At 42.1% G+C, this 14,846-nt stretch overlaps 2 protein-coding genes across 3 annotated transcripts; one reads left to right on the top strand and one right to left on the bottom strand.

The window, feature by feature from the left end:
- Window positions 1-433: 433 nt before the first annotated feature.
- On the bottom strand, window positions 434-3,903 carry LOC110523326 (dual specificity protein phosphatase 26). 2 transcript variants are annotated; one of them, XM_021601919.2, is made up of 4 exons: window positions 3,757-3,903; window positions 2,977-3,170; window positions 2,591-2,802; window positions 434-2,159 (listed from the first exon to the last, which is right to left on the bottom strand). In XM_021601919.2, the coding sequence occupies exons 2-4, from the start codon at window positions 3,153-3,155 to the stop codon at window positions 1,912-1,914; spliced, it is 639 nt and encodes a 212-aa protein (XP_021457594.1). In that variant the 5' UTR covers window positions 3,156-3,170; window positions 3,757-3,903; the 3' UTR covers window positions 434-1,911. The 2 variants fall into 2 exon arrangements, with proteins under 2 accessions (XP_021457594.1, XP_021457595.1); XM_021601920.2 differs by having other exon boundaries at window positions 2,977-3,167; window positions 3,757-3,891.
- Window positions 3,904-7,385: 3,482 nt separating this feature from the next.
- Window positions 7,386-10,663, top strand: LOC110522841 (CMRF35-like molecule 3). The gene is made up of 5 exons (XM_021601311.2): window positions 7,386-7,535; window positions 8,958-9,269; window positions 9,626-9,745; window positions 9,892-10,000; window positions 10,078-10,663. The coding sequence occupies exons 1-5, from the start codon at window positions 7,484-7,486 to the stop codon at window positions 10,199-10,201; spliced, it is 717 nt and encodes a 238-aa protein (XP_021456986.2). The 5' UTR covers window positions 7,386-7,483; the 3' UTR covers window positions 10,202-10,663.
- Window positions 10,664-14,846: the final 4,183 nt, after the last annotated feature.

Raw genomic sequence — 14,846 nt, 5'->3', positions numbered from 1 at the left:
CATTTACTCCTGGGGTGCTGACTTGCTGCACCCTCGACAACTACTGTGATTATTATTATTTGACCATGCTGGTCATTTATGAACATTTGAACATCTTGGCCATGTTCTGTTATAATCTCCACCCGGCACAGCCAGAAGAGGACTGGCCACCCCTCATAGCCTGGTTTCTCTCTAGGTTTCTTCCTAGGTTTTGGCCTTTCTAGGGAGTTTTTCCTAGCCACTCTGCTTCTACACCTGCATTGCTTGCTGTTTGGGGTTTTAGGCTGGGTTTCTGTACAGCACTTTGAGATATGAGCTGATGTAAGAAGTGCTATGTAAATACATTTGATTTGATTTGATTGAGCTCAAACCAGCTTGCCATTATGCAAAATAAATCCCCAAGGTTCAGCTGGTACAGAAGCCTAGCACATAAAATAACAAAAAACACAGTAGGTAGTAGGTAGCTACAGATGTAGTATTTTAATTTTACTTGTATTGTCACAGCAATAATCTGTGCGTGCATATGTATTCACCCCCTTTGCTATGACGCCCCAAAATAAGATTGTGCAACCAATTACCCTCATAAGTCACATAATTCGTTTAAAAAGTCCACAGTCCAGTGTTTTATCTCTGATTATCTGTCCACAGGACCACATTAAGCTGTACACTCAACAGAGCTTTACAAAAGAGTGGCCAGAAAAAAGCCATTGCTTAAAGAAAAAAATAAGCAAACACGTTTCGTGTTCGCCATAAGGCATGTGGGAGACTCCCCAAAAATATGGAAGAAGGTACTCTGGTCAGATGAGACTAAAATTTAGCTTTTTGTCCATCAAGGAAAACGCAAGGTCTGTAAAGACCGACGCCGGACAGGAGAAGCAGGAATGAGGAGTCAGAAATTTATTTGGGAACAGACAAGGAAACAAGACAGGAACAGCATCAGGACACGGGTAAAACGGACATGAGACAATTAATCCCAAAGCAGGGAACAGAGCTTGGGAACAGACAGATATAGGGAAGGTAATGACACAAGTAATTGAGTCCACGTGAGTCCAATGATCGCTGATGCATGTTACGGGGGGAAGGCAGGTGTGCGTACTGATGGTGGCTTGAGTGCGTAATGCACTCACCGAGAACACCATCCCCAGCATGATGCTGCCATGGTGGTGGCAGCATCATGCTGTGGGGATGTTTTTTATCAGTAGGGACTGGGAAACTGGTCAGAATTGAAGGAATGATGGATGGTGCTAAAAACAGGGAAATTCTTGAGGGAAACCTGTTTCAGTCTTCCAGAGATTTGAGACTGGGACGGAGGTTCACCTTCCAGCAGGACAATGATACTAAGCATACTGCTAAAGCAACACTCGAGTGGTTTAAGGGGAAACATATAAATGTCTTGGAATGGCCATTTGGGAATGATATGATTGTACATGTCATCAAAATGTCTCCATGTCTCTACTGCACTGTATAGGTTGAAGTTACGTCTATATAAGGCATGATTTATATCCCTTTGATACTTAATTCTACCATATAGTTAGTACTGTATAACTGACCACAATACCTGGGATTGTTAGTCAAGACCCAGGCGCTTTTATCCAAAGATAAAAAGGGAAACAGACAACGATTGTCACACGACCACACAGCAGGAAAGAAATTCTGCCTGACGTTTGAATTATATCAATTTCTGGTTGTAAACTGTTTTTCTGGTTTTGAAGATGTCATAAAACCAGATTCCGACCAATTGGTCTCTGTTTCAACCAGGTAAAGACGCCTTTTTCATGACGAGATCAAGACATGGGAAAGACAATGACACCCGTTGCTGATGTATTTTTCTGGTTTAAAAAATGGTTTACCCTGGTTAACCCAGGTTTTGTAGATGGGTTAGCATTGTTACAACTCTAAAGTAGTGTATTTAGCTGTGTTAGCCTGTTAGCTCTAAAGAGAGGTTGGAGAGGTTGGAGAGGTTGGGGAGGTTGGGGAGTGTAGAGCCTTGCGGTTGTCCCGGAGGATGCTGTCCAGGCCGTTGAGCTGGCGTAGGAAGCCCCGGTTGGGGATTACGCCACGGTGGTCCTTCACTGCCTTGATGGCATCCACCAGGGTCAGGTTCTGACGGATCATCAGGTAGGCCAGAACCAGCGTGGCCGAACGACTCACACCCACCGCACAGTGCACCAGCACCTTACCTAGAGGGGAGGGGAGGGGGGTAAGGAGAGAGAAGTAGGGTAGGAGGGAGAGAGAAAGAGAGCGAAGGAAGGAGGGAGAGAGAGGGAGGGAGGTACAGAAAGAGAAAGAAGAGAAGGAGAGAGAAAGAGATGAGGACGTGTTGACCTCCAGGGCAATAGTACACACACAAGAACATCTGAACAGATCAACAGGTGTGGGATGAATATTTGTAGATGGTGTGCACCTAAGTACGTGTTAAGGTGTATATGTGTGCAGATGTGAAGGTGTGTATGTGTATGTGTTTTTGTGTGTGTGTGTCTGCGTGAACTACTGCATGCGAGGGGGGCCATGCTTGAATTGTTGCAGGTGAATCGATTGTGCTGACTCAAGCCTCGGTTTTGCTGAGTGTGTTGAGTGTATGTGTGTGAGAGAGGAAGACAAATTGACTCACCACCGCTGCTGAGGGCTCTGTGTATGAACTCTGCAGCGGGGTAGAAGTTGACACTCATGTCGAAGGAGGGCGTGTCGTGGGCCTCGATGCCCTGGTAGGTGATATCCATGCCAGCGTAGTACTCCGCCCCGCCGCGCCACTTACTCTGGGCACAGTTCAGGATGTGGGTGATGCCAAGCCGTGCCAGCTCACGCCGGTCTGATGCAATGTCTCTGCAGTACAGTTGGGTTGGGGAGGGCAATCAGTAAATTGATCAATTATTCAAGCAACCAATCACAAAATTAGCTGAAATTAAGATAGGCCTCTATATCTTATGTCTAAAAAATGTTTGGATATCATATTAGACTTAGGAAAATGCACAATGTTTTGCAGCCTAGGTTACTCACTGGTCTCCAATGTAGAGCCCTGGCCAGACCTCGTCGGCATGGTTACACGCTGTTTTCCCGGTGTAGAGGAGCCGTTCCAGCTCAGACACTGTTAGCACCGGGGACCCGCGCCCCGAATCTTTCCTGTTGGGAGATCTCGAGCTGCTCCGGGACCGGGAGAACCGGGACATGAACGCCATCTGGGGCGTGTGCTTCTGGTAGAAAAATAATAAATTTTTGTTGGTTGCGTTCCAGACCATCAATATCACAGCAGCATGCGCATATGACAAGATTGGTTTATCAGCTCTGTTAATGGTTCCTAAAACGTTAAATGCTTCTCAAGACATTATGAGATATGTTTATCTGCACAACGTTACTTTGTTAACAATATTTAATACTCGATATGTAATTGCCAAAAACGTGGCCCACTCATGTAGCCTATGAGTGAATAGATTTCGTTAATCAGAAAACATATTTTTGTTGTTGCGTGCATATGCTGGTGAAATTACCATCAGATAACACACAATTGGCTTGCAGAGCATAAACATAGCTATATGAACATAGAAAGAATATCCTCGTTTTAACGGTGGGCGACATTTCTCTCTGCAATAATACGAGAGCGAATAATCTACATTAAAGCGCATCTATTTCTCTGATTCGCTTGAATTTCTTTGTCTGTTTATTCTCGAGTTTATGCTTGATGCTACACAGTATTAATTAGAGTTATCTACACAATGCCTTACATCTTCTAACAACAGTACAAACCGGAGGAAAAAAAATACCACAATAAGAATCATTCACCTTCTTCCTTCTCGTTTCACTTTCTATCTCTCGAGCGTCACCCCTCCTCTCCTCTCCTCACGCGACTACAGGGCGCCCATACTATCCGCCATGTTCCTCGCCTATTGAACATGATACAGCAACAGTAGGATGTAAAATGATGTAAAAAATCATCAATAAACCTGGACCATATTTGACCATAAACAGGGTCACAGCAACACATTACTTTCCCCTCCCCCCCTCAATATTGTAGCATACCAATGTTATTACTTTATTATGTTTACAAAACATTGTTTTGATAGCAACTAATTCGATTATTAGATTGTATTACAGAAAGGGGCTTTTGATACTGACCAATAAAACATTTAGTATAATAATATTCAATAAAGGCTGCTATAGATGATGAAGGGTACAATAATTTAGACCAAAACACAACAACATGGCAGGTAGCCTAGCTGTTAAGAGGGTGGTTCAGTAACTGAAAGGTTACTGATTCAAATCCCAAGCTAACTAGGTGAATAATCTGTCGATGTGCCCTTGAGCAAGGCACTTAACCCTAATTGTTCCTGTAAATTACTTGTCCACTAAATTACTAAAATGTTACTTGGCAATGATGCCCTTTATCAGTCAGATGAACCTGTGGATACCATTTTTATGTCTCTGTGTGCAGTATGAAGGAAGTTAGAGGTACACTACATCACCAAAAGTATGTGGACACCCCTTCAAATTGGTGGATTCGGCTTTTTCAGACACACCCGTTGCTGACAGCTGTATAAAATCGAACACACAGCCATGCAATCTCCATAGACAAACATTGGCAGTAGAATGGCCTTACTGAAGAGCTCAGTGACTTTCAACATGTCACTGTCATGGGATGCCACCTTTCCAACAACTTTCTGTCCTGCTAGAACTGCCCCGGTCAACTGTAAGCACTGTTATTGTGAAGTAGAAACAATTAGGAGCAAAGTGATAGGCCTCAGAAGCTCACAGAATGCACCGCAGAGTGCTGAAGCACGTAGAGCAGTTCCAGTCGTAGTCCCAAACTGCCTCGGTAGCAAGGTCAGCATAAGAGCTGTTCGTTGGGACCTTAATGAAATGGGTTTCCATGGCCAAGCAGCCGCACACAAGCCTAAGATCACCATGTGTAATGCCAAGCGTCGGCTGGAGTGGTGTAAAGCTCGCCGCCATTGAACTCTGGAGCAGTGGAAACGTGTTCTCTGGAGTGATGAATCACGCGTCACCATCTGGCAGTCCGATGGATGAATTGTGCTTTAGCAGATGCCAGGAGATCGCTACCTGCCCCCATGGTTCGGGCTAGGCACCTTAGTTCCAGTGAAGGGAAATCTATTGTATTAAAAAATATTTAAAAAATCCCCCCTTTTTCGTGATATCCAATTGGTAGACACAGTCTTGTTCCATTGCTGCAACTCCCGTATGGACTCAGGAGAGGCGAAAGTCGAGAGCCATGCGTCCTCTGAAACACGACCCTGCCAAGCCGCACTGCTTCTTGACACAATGCTCGCTTAACCCGGATGTCAGCCGCACCAATATGTTGGAGGAAACACAACTGGTGACCGTGTCAGAGTGCATGATAGAGCACAATGGGACAAGGTCATCCCAGACAGCCAAACCCTTCCCTAACCCAGACGATGCTGGGCCAATTGTGCTTCCAACTTTGTAGCAACAGTTTGGGAAGGTCCTTTCCTGTTTTAGTATGACAATGCTTCCGTGCACAAAGTGAGGTCCATATAGAAATGGTTTGTCGAGATCATTGTGGAAGAACTTGACTGGCCTGGACAGAGCCCTGACCTCAACCCCATTGAACAACTTTGGGATGAATTGGAACACCAACTGCGAGCCAGGCCTAATCGCCCAACATCAGTGACTGAACTCACTAATGCTCTTGTGGCTGAATGGAAGCAAGTCACTACAGCAATGTTCCAACATCTAGTGGAAAGACATCCCAGAAAAGTGGAGGCTGTTATAGCAGTAAAGGGGAACCAACTTCATATTAATGCCCATGATTTTGGAATGAGATGTTCAACGAGTAGGTTTCCACATACTTTTGGCCATGTAGTGTATTTTCACGAGCCAATGCGAACTAGCGTTGGAAGTCAGTCATGGCGCTAACACTAGTTAGCAACTTCTTTCAAACAGCATGTAGAGACCTAAAAATGGTATCCACGACTTAGTCTGACTCTGGGAAGTAGAAATCCCAAAGTATCCCTGTAAGGACCAGGAAAGCCACCATGTAAAGCATATTTGAAGAAGAATCGCAGGTTTTTCAATGATGGTTTAATCAGATTTGAATAATGTAGTGTGTGTGAGTTGAACACAATTACATTCGGTTGTGGATTTGTAGTTGCATTGCAGGATGAAAATATGCCTATTTATTGAAGCGCCATTTAAGAATCGTGGTGTGTTTCACCATCTTGTGTTTAGATAAAGTACTGCATGCACACAGACTATTCACTGCAAAGTAGTTGCAGTGGTGGAAAAGGTACCCAATTGTCATACTTTAGTAAAAGTAAAGATACCTTAATAGAAAGTGACTCAAGTGAAAGTCACCCAGTAAAATGCTACTTGAGTAAAAGTCTAAAAATATTTGGTTCTAAATATACTTAAGTATCAAAAGTAAATGTAATTGATAAAATATACCTAAGTATCAAAAGTAAAAGTATAAATCATTTCAATGCCCCTATTTAGAGCAGGCCTGCTCTCCAGTACCACAGAACAAGCCTTGGAGAGAAGATCTGACTTGCTATGTATTACCTAGAAGATATACCAGAGAGGATCTGACTTGCTATGTTATACCTAGAAGACATACCATTTAGGTAACCAGAGAGGATCTGACTTGCTATGTTGTTTTATTTTTTAACCTTTATTTTACTAGGCAAGTCAGTTTCTTATTTTCAATGACAGCTTAGGAACAGTGTTCAGGGGCAGAACGACAATTGCTGTACCTTGTCAGCTCGGGGGTTTGAACTTTCAACCTTCCAGTTACTAGTCCAACACTCTAACCACTAGGCTACCCTACTGTTATATACCATTTATTATCACAAGTTCTGTCTTCAAAAAAACAGGGACTGATTGCTGAAGAAGGTATTATTGACATAACTATCCATGAAAGTGCTATAGGCTACTGTACCTCAACACATTTAGCTTCTCACTTTAAAAACAAAAAAATGATCTATTCCTCAGCTCTTCCAGGACAGCCTCAACTTTGTCCTGTCAGACCTCAACATGCAGTTGTTGGATGGGGCTCACAACAGCCTTCACGACCCCCACCTACGGTCCTTCTACAGCCTGCAGGACAGGTAGGAGAGACCAAGGCTGGCTGTAGAAACACTTATCAAATGGTACTATATACACACACACTAGGTTATTGTTGCTATCTTACCCATAGACATGTGCTGTGTAAAGGACTAAAACAGAAATGTCTGACATTTTGAGGCCTCTTTTGTAGCTAGGTGCTCTGTTCCCGGAGTGTAAGCGTATTGGATAAAGAAACAAATGAACTCTACGTAAATAAAGAATGAAATTCAGGTGACTGGACGCCTTGGGTTACAACTAACCCAGATAAGATATTACTTCCTGCCACAGATGGGGGCAGGTGCGCACAAACAGAACCAGGAAGAGAGTTACAGACAATGATGTTTAAGTAAAGTCATTGTCTTTGGTGCTTTGGTCCTTCACACACACACATTTGTGCACAGGTACTATATAACACACAGACACAAGCTCACACATGGTTTCTCGTCTCTCCTTCTCCCTCCTCCTCATCTTCTCCAGACTCTCAGGTAAGGGCACCATGTTTCTCTGAAGTGATTGTGCTCCATGAACTTAGGAACTGACATTGAAGACAGGAGCAGCAGATGGCTTCTGTTGGTTTCATACAAGAAAGTTGTATCTATACTTTGGATGTGAATATGTTTTGATCAAACCTGATTTATTTTTAAATACACTACTGGTCAGAAGTTTTAGAACACCTACTCATTCAAGAGTTTTTCTATATTTTTACTATTTTCTACATTGTAGACATCAAAACTATGAAGACATCAAAACTATGGAATCATGTAGTAAGCAAAAAAGTGTTAAACAAATCAAAATATATTTTATATTTGAGATTCTTCAAAGTAGCGACACTTTGCCTTGATGACAGTTTTGCACATTATTGGCATTCTCTCAACCACCTTCATGAGGTAGTCACCTGGAATGCATTTCAATTAACAGGCGTGCCTTCTTAAAATAACTTTGAACGTTTCTTCAAGTGTAGTTGCAAAAATCATCAAGCGCTACGATCAAACTGGCTCTCATGAGGACCGCCACAGGAATGGATGACCCAGAGTTACCTCTGCTGCAGAAGATTAGTTCATTAGAGTTACCAGCCTCAGAAATTGCAACCCAAATAAACGCTTCACAGAGTTACATTTACAGGCGCATCTCAACATCAACTGTGTATTTCCCACTGTAAAGCATGGAGGAGGAGGTGTTATGGTGTGGGGGTGCTTTGCTGGTGACACTGTCTGTGATTTATTTTGAATTCAAGGCACTACTGCATTCTGCAGCGATACGCTATTCCATCTGGTTTGGACTTAGTCCCACTATCATTTGTTTTTCAATAGGACAATGACCCAATACACCCACAGGCTGTGTAAGGGCTATTTGACCAAGAAGGAGAGTGATGGAGTGCTGCATCAGATGGCCTCCACAATCCCCCAACCTCAACCAAATTGAGATGGTTTGGGATGAGTCGGACCGAAGAGTGAAGGAAAAGCAGCCAAGAAGTGCTCAGCATATGTGGGATCTCCTTCAAGACTGTTGGAAAAGCATTCCAGGTGAAACTGGTTGAGAGAATGCCAAGAGTGTGCAAAGCTGTCATCATGGCAAAGTGTGGCTATTTGAATAACCTCAAATATAAAATATATTTTGATTTGTTTAACACTTTTTTGCTTACTACATGATTCCATAGTTTTGATGTCTTCATAGTTTTGATGTCTACAATGTAGAAAATAGTAAAAATATAGAAAAACTCTTGAATGAGTAGGTGTTGTAAAACTGTTGACCGGTAGTATGTATATATACGGTATAGCCCGAGAAATGTTCACTTACAGTTACCATGGAAAAAAGGTACATCATTCCTGCACTGACAAGAAAAAGAACCCTAAAATCACAAGACATCTTAAAATCGAATTGAATGTTTTCTGTTTCTATGTCTACAGGAACGGACGGGATTAGGTTGATGTCTGTGTGGACAGGAGACTCCATCGACATCCCATGTATCTATCATCAGGATTACCTAAACTATGTAAAATACTGGTGTAAAGGGGATTCCTGGACTACATGCTCTTATGTGGTACGCACTGACCATCCCAATAGCAGTGGTAAAACCTCAATATCTGATGCCGTCAATCTGAGAACCTTTACCGTGACTATGAAAAGTCTAGAACAAAGTGATTCTGATATTTACTGGTGTGTAGTGGAGAAGAACGGACCAGATGAATGGCTAGAATTGTTCAAACTAGTCATTACAGGTAAGAAGATCCCTGCACTGCTTGTGTCTGTGTTTAGTAAAGCACAATGAATAATGCTCAGTAATGTCCAATGGATAGTCCTGTTGATGAGTGTGTCACTGACATTCTTAGACATTTACTGACATTATTGCTTCATTTTTCTGATAACTATCAACTAGCAAGCTGACCCAAGAAATGTAGATAAAATGTTGAATGGCATTAATATCAGTACTGTAGAAGAATGACATTTGAAATACAATCTATTTTGATAATGAAACTTACACATCATGTAACTTAGTGGTCTGTTGAATCAAGAGTCTTGAATGGACGTTGTTTTTCTGCTCCTGAGTTCTTGTGTTCTGAACCTCTCTATTCAGACAGTCCTATTGTTGACCAAGAGGAGACTGGAATTGAGGGGGGTAGTGTTTTTACATCAATACCAACTATTCAAGAGATGTTTGCAGTTCAAACCACAACACAGTTTACCACCACCATCAGTAAGTACTGCGCAATCTCTTTTCACACAATATTGTGAATCAGTAATACGAAAACTTCCCATTTTGATGTAGGTTCTGCTTTATATTCACACTTTGATCCTAGTCTGTGAAGTACTGATACTACGTTTTTTCTTAAACATTGACAGCAATGCCAATGCCAACTACCCAAGAGCTCTCAGTTATGACGGGAGAATTTGAACTCTCCTCTTCCACCTCGCAGGCCTCAGTCAACAACACACACCATGGAGCCCAGCGGTAGGCTACACTATCCTATAGTCATTATGCAAAGATTTCATGAATTACTATCTCAAAGCAATGCTATTCTTCTACAGATGGGAGCGAACATTATTCTACCTGCCGAAAACTGTTAATGCAGTGGTCTTCCTCTTGTGCACCATCATGGCTGTGGTGAAGCATAGGACAAACCGACTCCGAGGTCAAACTGAGGATGAGTAGAAACCTCTGAGGTGCCGCTTGGAGTATCACTTCACACACCACTGTGGACACACTCTCACATTCACTCACTATGGAAAAGTTATTCAATGTGTTTAACAGACATCTCAAGTGTGTGTATATGTATATGTTTCATGGTTAGCCTATGTGTACTTGTAAAATGGAACTCATGATGACCAAAGTGTTGTTGACAGATAGTTATTAAGTTGATTCATAGTTGATATTTGGTCATTTTGCATCGTAGGGATATTTTAAAGTTACATATCTTGAAACTTGATTGCTGACAAGCAAAACATTTTGGGACGATGTCAACAATGGACTAATGAAACAAATACCAAAAGACAGTTTTTTGGGTGGAGTTTTCCTTTAACAAATCCTCTCCCTTGAATCAGAGCCTTGGAATACCATTCTGTCTATGTTCTCCAGCTTTATAAATGGAATATGAATGCTTTGCTAATAAACCATTTTTAAAGACACTACTAATGATGTGAGCTCTATGTTCTGTGGGTTTGTGTGGGAAATTCTGATGAATCAAAAGCAGTTTCCTGACTTGGAGTGAACAATATAATGTACTGTATAGCTCAGTGGTAATGTATCATGACATCATGGAATGAGTTGACCTAAAACCATCAGTCTTCCGGTAAAGCAGCTTCATGTTGGAGGACATTGTGGTTTTTGAGCTATGTCTATGACCAGGGTTTGTTTCCTGTGTGGATACAGACTATGTTTATTGTATCTATTACTATTTATTTAGTCTCAAGATCTGTGTATTTTTTTTAGGCAAAGGGAGTTCATATCTGGACTTTATCTAAATGTCTTAGAACCACATTAAGACTGGGTTGTGGTCTGGAGGGAAACATGAACCAGGCTTAGGTGTGGGTGTCTGTGGCAGTGTGAGCTGGGGTTCTGTCTCTCTCTCTCCTTCATGCCTGCAGTGTGAGCTGGGGTTCTGTCTCTCTCTCTCCTTCATGTCTGTAGTGTGAGCTGGGGTTCTGTCTCTCTCTCTCCTTCATGTCTGTAGTGTGAGCTGGGGTTCGGTCTCTCTCTCTCCTTCATCTCTGCAGTGTGAGCTGGGGTTCTGTCTCTCTCTCTCCTTCATGTCTGCAGTGTGAGCTGGGGTTCTGTCTCTCGCTCTCTCCTTCATGTCTGTAGTGTGAGCTGGGGTTCTGTCTCTCTCTCCTTCATGTCTGTAGTGTGAGCTGGGGTTCTGTCTCTCTCTCTCCTTCATGTCTGCAGTGTGAGCTGGGGTTCTGTCTCTCTCTCTCCTTCATGTCTGTAGTGTGAGCTCGGGTTCTGTCTCTCTCTCTCCTTCATGTCTGCAGTGTGAGCTGGGGTTCTGTCTCTCTCTCTCCTTCATGTCTGTAGTGTGAGCTCGGGTTCTGTCTCTCTCTCTCCTTCATGTCTGTAGTGTGAGCTGGGGTTCTGTCTCTCTCTCTCCTTCATCTCTGCTGTGTGAGCTGGGGTTCTGTAGATCTCTCTCTCTTCCATCTCTGCAGTATGAGCTGGGGTTCTGTAGATCTCTCTCTCTTCCATCTCTGCAGTGTGAGCTGGGTATCTGGGTTTCCTACTCATTCTCTCTCTCCATCTCTCAGGACCCAAACCCTGAGCATCAAAGTGAAAAGATGTTCAGCAGTACAGTTATTCCTCCGCAGCTCAGGACAACTCAGAGGGTAAAAACATTGAACCAAAGACCACAAACTCCTCTGCACACTCCACTGACTTGCATCCACTAAAAGACCATGCTGCTTGCCTACAGAGCAGCAAGGGGATCTGCCCCTCCCTGCCTTCAGGCTATGTTCAAACTCTACACCCCAACCTGAGTACTCTGTTCTGGTCCTTCTACCCCTACGGTAGGGCAGCCCCCGTCAGCCCAGACAAAACTCTTCTTTGTCCTGGCACTCCAATGGTGGAACAAGCTTCTCCCTGACCCTCTTCCGAAAACATCTGAAACCATACCTCTTAAAAGAGTATCTTAAATAATCCTGCAGCCCCCCCCCCCCCAAAAAAATGCCTTTTGTGAACAAACACTCTCACTTGAGTTTTTTTTCCCTACTAGCAATGACTTTGCCTATAGCAACTTTATTGAGAAAAAAGGTACTTACTATGATTGAGATATGTGGTTTTCCCACCTAGCTAACTGTAAGTCACTCTGGATAAGAGTGTCTGCTAAATTACTCAAATGCCAATGTAAACTATAGGCCTAAGCATTAACAGATAGTTAAGCACATCCTTCAATTATACCGAGTTAGTTTGAGGATATAAATGTAGGCCTATAAGATGTTTACCTACTTAGGATTTATCCATGGAAATTGAATTTGGCGACTAGTGCCCCCAACTCTCCATTTTCTGTCAGCCAGGTTATCTGCATGCATCCATCTTTGTGAAATCACGAATAGGCCTACTGTACACTGACTGCACAAAACATTAGGAACACTTTAAGGTAAAAAATAATAATAATCTGTTTTTCATGTTATTTTGGCATTAATACGTGTCACATATCAGTTTGCAAACAATGTAAAATAAATAAATAAATAATTAAGTTAATAAAGCCGCATACAAACATTGTCTCTTTTTTGTTTTCTTGAGTAAGGCAGATGCAAAATTGTGTTTCAGCCTAGCTCAGTGCTTTCTGTGGTGGTGGGGCTAGCCAGCAGAAAATACAGAGCGTTGCGCCTGATTGGCTCAGTTTTCTGTCATGATTGGCTCAGTTTTATGTCACTCATGGGACAGAACGTCATCCCCAATTCTAAGGTTAGAGCTCTAAAATTTTAGCCCCTTGAGTTCTGCCATAGAGTTATATTAGAAGCGCCCATCCAAGAAGGCTCAAGGTCATTGGCCACAGATCGTATTACATCAAATCACGTTATATTTACAGTAGCTTTGACTGGACTGATCATGTCAACATCTTACTTTCAAAGTCTTAGCTAGCAGTCATCATCAGTTATCATCAAGTCGACAATCTACTGGCAAATCCTTTTTAATCTTTGTCATTGAAGATAAATAATGAAGAGAAATTATAGATAAAAAGTATCCATGCTCATTGGCCATTGTACATAAAGATTACACAACAATGAGTAGTTTGGAATGAATCAGTTGCAAAAAAACACTAATGTTAGCCTGCTATTCAATGGAATGGCTGTTTTTTCAGAGTTCCAACCATAAATCCAGAGAATTGCAGACTTTCATGTCAAAATTTGAGACAAAATTTGCCCACCAAGGACCGCTGCGCCACCTTCACAAAATGTATTGTATGCTGCTGCATAAATTATGTTATATACAAGGGAGAAATGTATAATGAAGTTAAGAAAGTAATACTAAGTGTACGTATGTTGTGTAGTAAGCTGTTAGTCACCAATGTGCCTCACCCTAATAATTTGGTCTATTTTCACAAACGCGGTATTGTAAACACATAACGTTAGTAGTTGTGGTAATGGCTTGCAGGTGCAAATTCAGCACACACAACATTCTATAATACAATTGTGTTATTTAACGCGTCAAATAGCGTTATATGACGTGTATCTTTTTTGACACGCAAAGACCCAAACGACATTCAATGTGCCTAATAATTGTGTCTATTTTCACCTCTTAATTTCACCTACTGTTCTAACTTGGTGGTGCACAAATAGCCTATAACCTGTTTTAGAGAAATGTAATAATCAAATATTGTAAGAGCTTTCATTGTCTGTTTATAAACCCCATTTATTTATTCTACGGTTCTGACTGGTACAGGGAGTACGTTGTAAGAACGGCCCATGTTCTGAATTCTGTCGTTGTACATTTCAAAAGTGCTGAACACACACAGTTATATTGACTATGTCCGTCGTCGCTTGCTCATGAATGTCTTAATCGAAATTACGGATGGCCTCTTATCTGCTTGTCGTCCCCTTATGCCATAACTTGTACATCTCATTTTTTTTTTTAGAAACCACATTTGTTTAAGCAAGTCAGCCGTATCAGCTATGTTTTTTTTAAAAGGCAGTAATTGAGGCTGAATGAACTGTTTCGCTGCCAGACAAGGCTCGGATGATAGCCAGGTGTAGCAGTGGTAAGATGTTGGGACTCAGCTGTTGGGATTCTGCTGTTGGGTCAGCTTTATGTAGGCCCTAACAGTTTGTGGGCACCGTTTGTCATTGTTATAGTGTAATTAATGTATTGTTTAGTGTTGTGTTGTGTAGTGGCTTTTCTGGCATGCATCCCACATTTTTTTGTGTGTTTGCCCCACCAAGATTTACATGCTAAAATCGCCACTGTGTAGGGGCATGGACTATATAAGGTATTGAAAGCATTCCACAGGGATGCTAGTCCAATGCTTCCCACAGCTGTGTCCAGTTGGCTGGATGTCCTTTGGGTGGTAGACCATTCTTGATACACACGGGAAACTGTTGAGATTAAAAAACCCAGCAGTGTTGCCGTTCGAAGGCACTTCAATCTTTTGTCTTGCCCATTCACCCTCTGAATGTCATTCTCCTCCCCTTCAACTACAGGTGACATCAATATGTAATGGAAAGAGTAGGTGTTTCTAATGTTTTGTACACTCAGTGTATGTTCCAGCAAAGGAAGGCAGATGTTTGGGTTAAATGAGTCCATATGGTATAGTCTCTGAATAAACTTAGGGAAGCATGTGTAGACCAATAGAAGCAGGAAGAAA

Source organism: Oncorhynchus mykiss, chromosome 5, assembly GCF_013265735.2.
Source record: "Oncorhynchus mykiss isolate Arlee chromosome 5, USDA_OmykA_1.1, whole genome shotgun sequence".
NCBI classification, from domain to species: Eukaryota; Metazoa; Chordata; class Actinopteri; order Salmoniformes; family Salmonidae; genus Oncorhynchus; species Oncorhynchus mykiss.
This window is presented reverse-complemented; position numbering and strand designations above follow the sequence as displayed.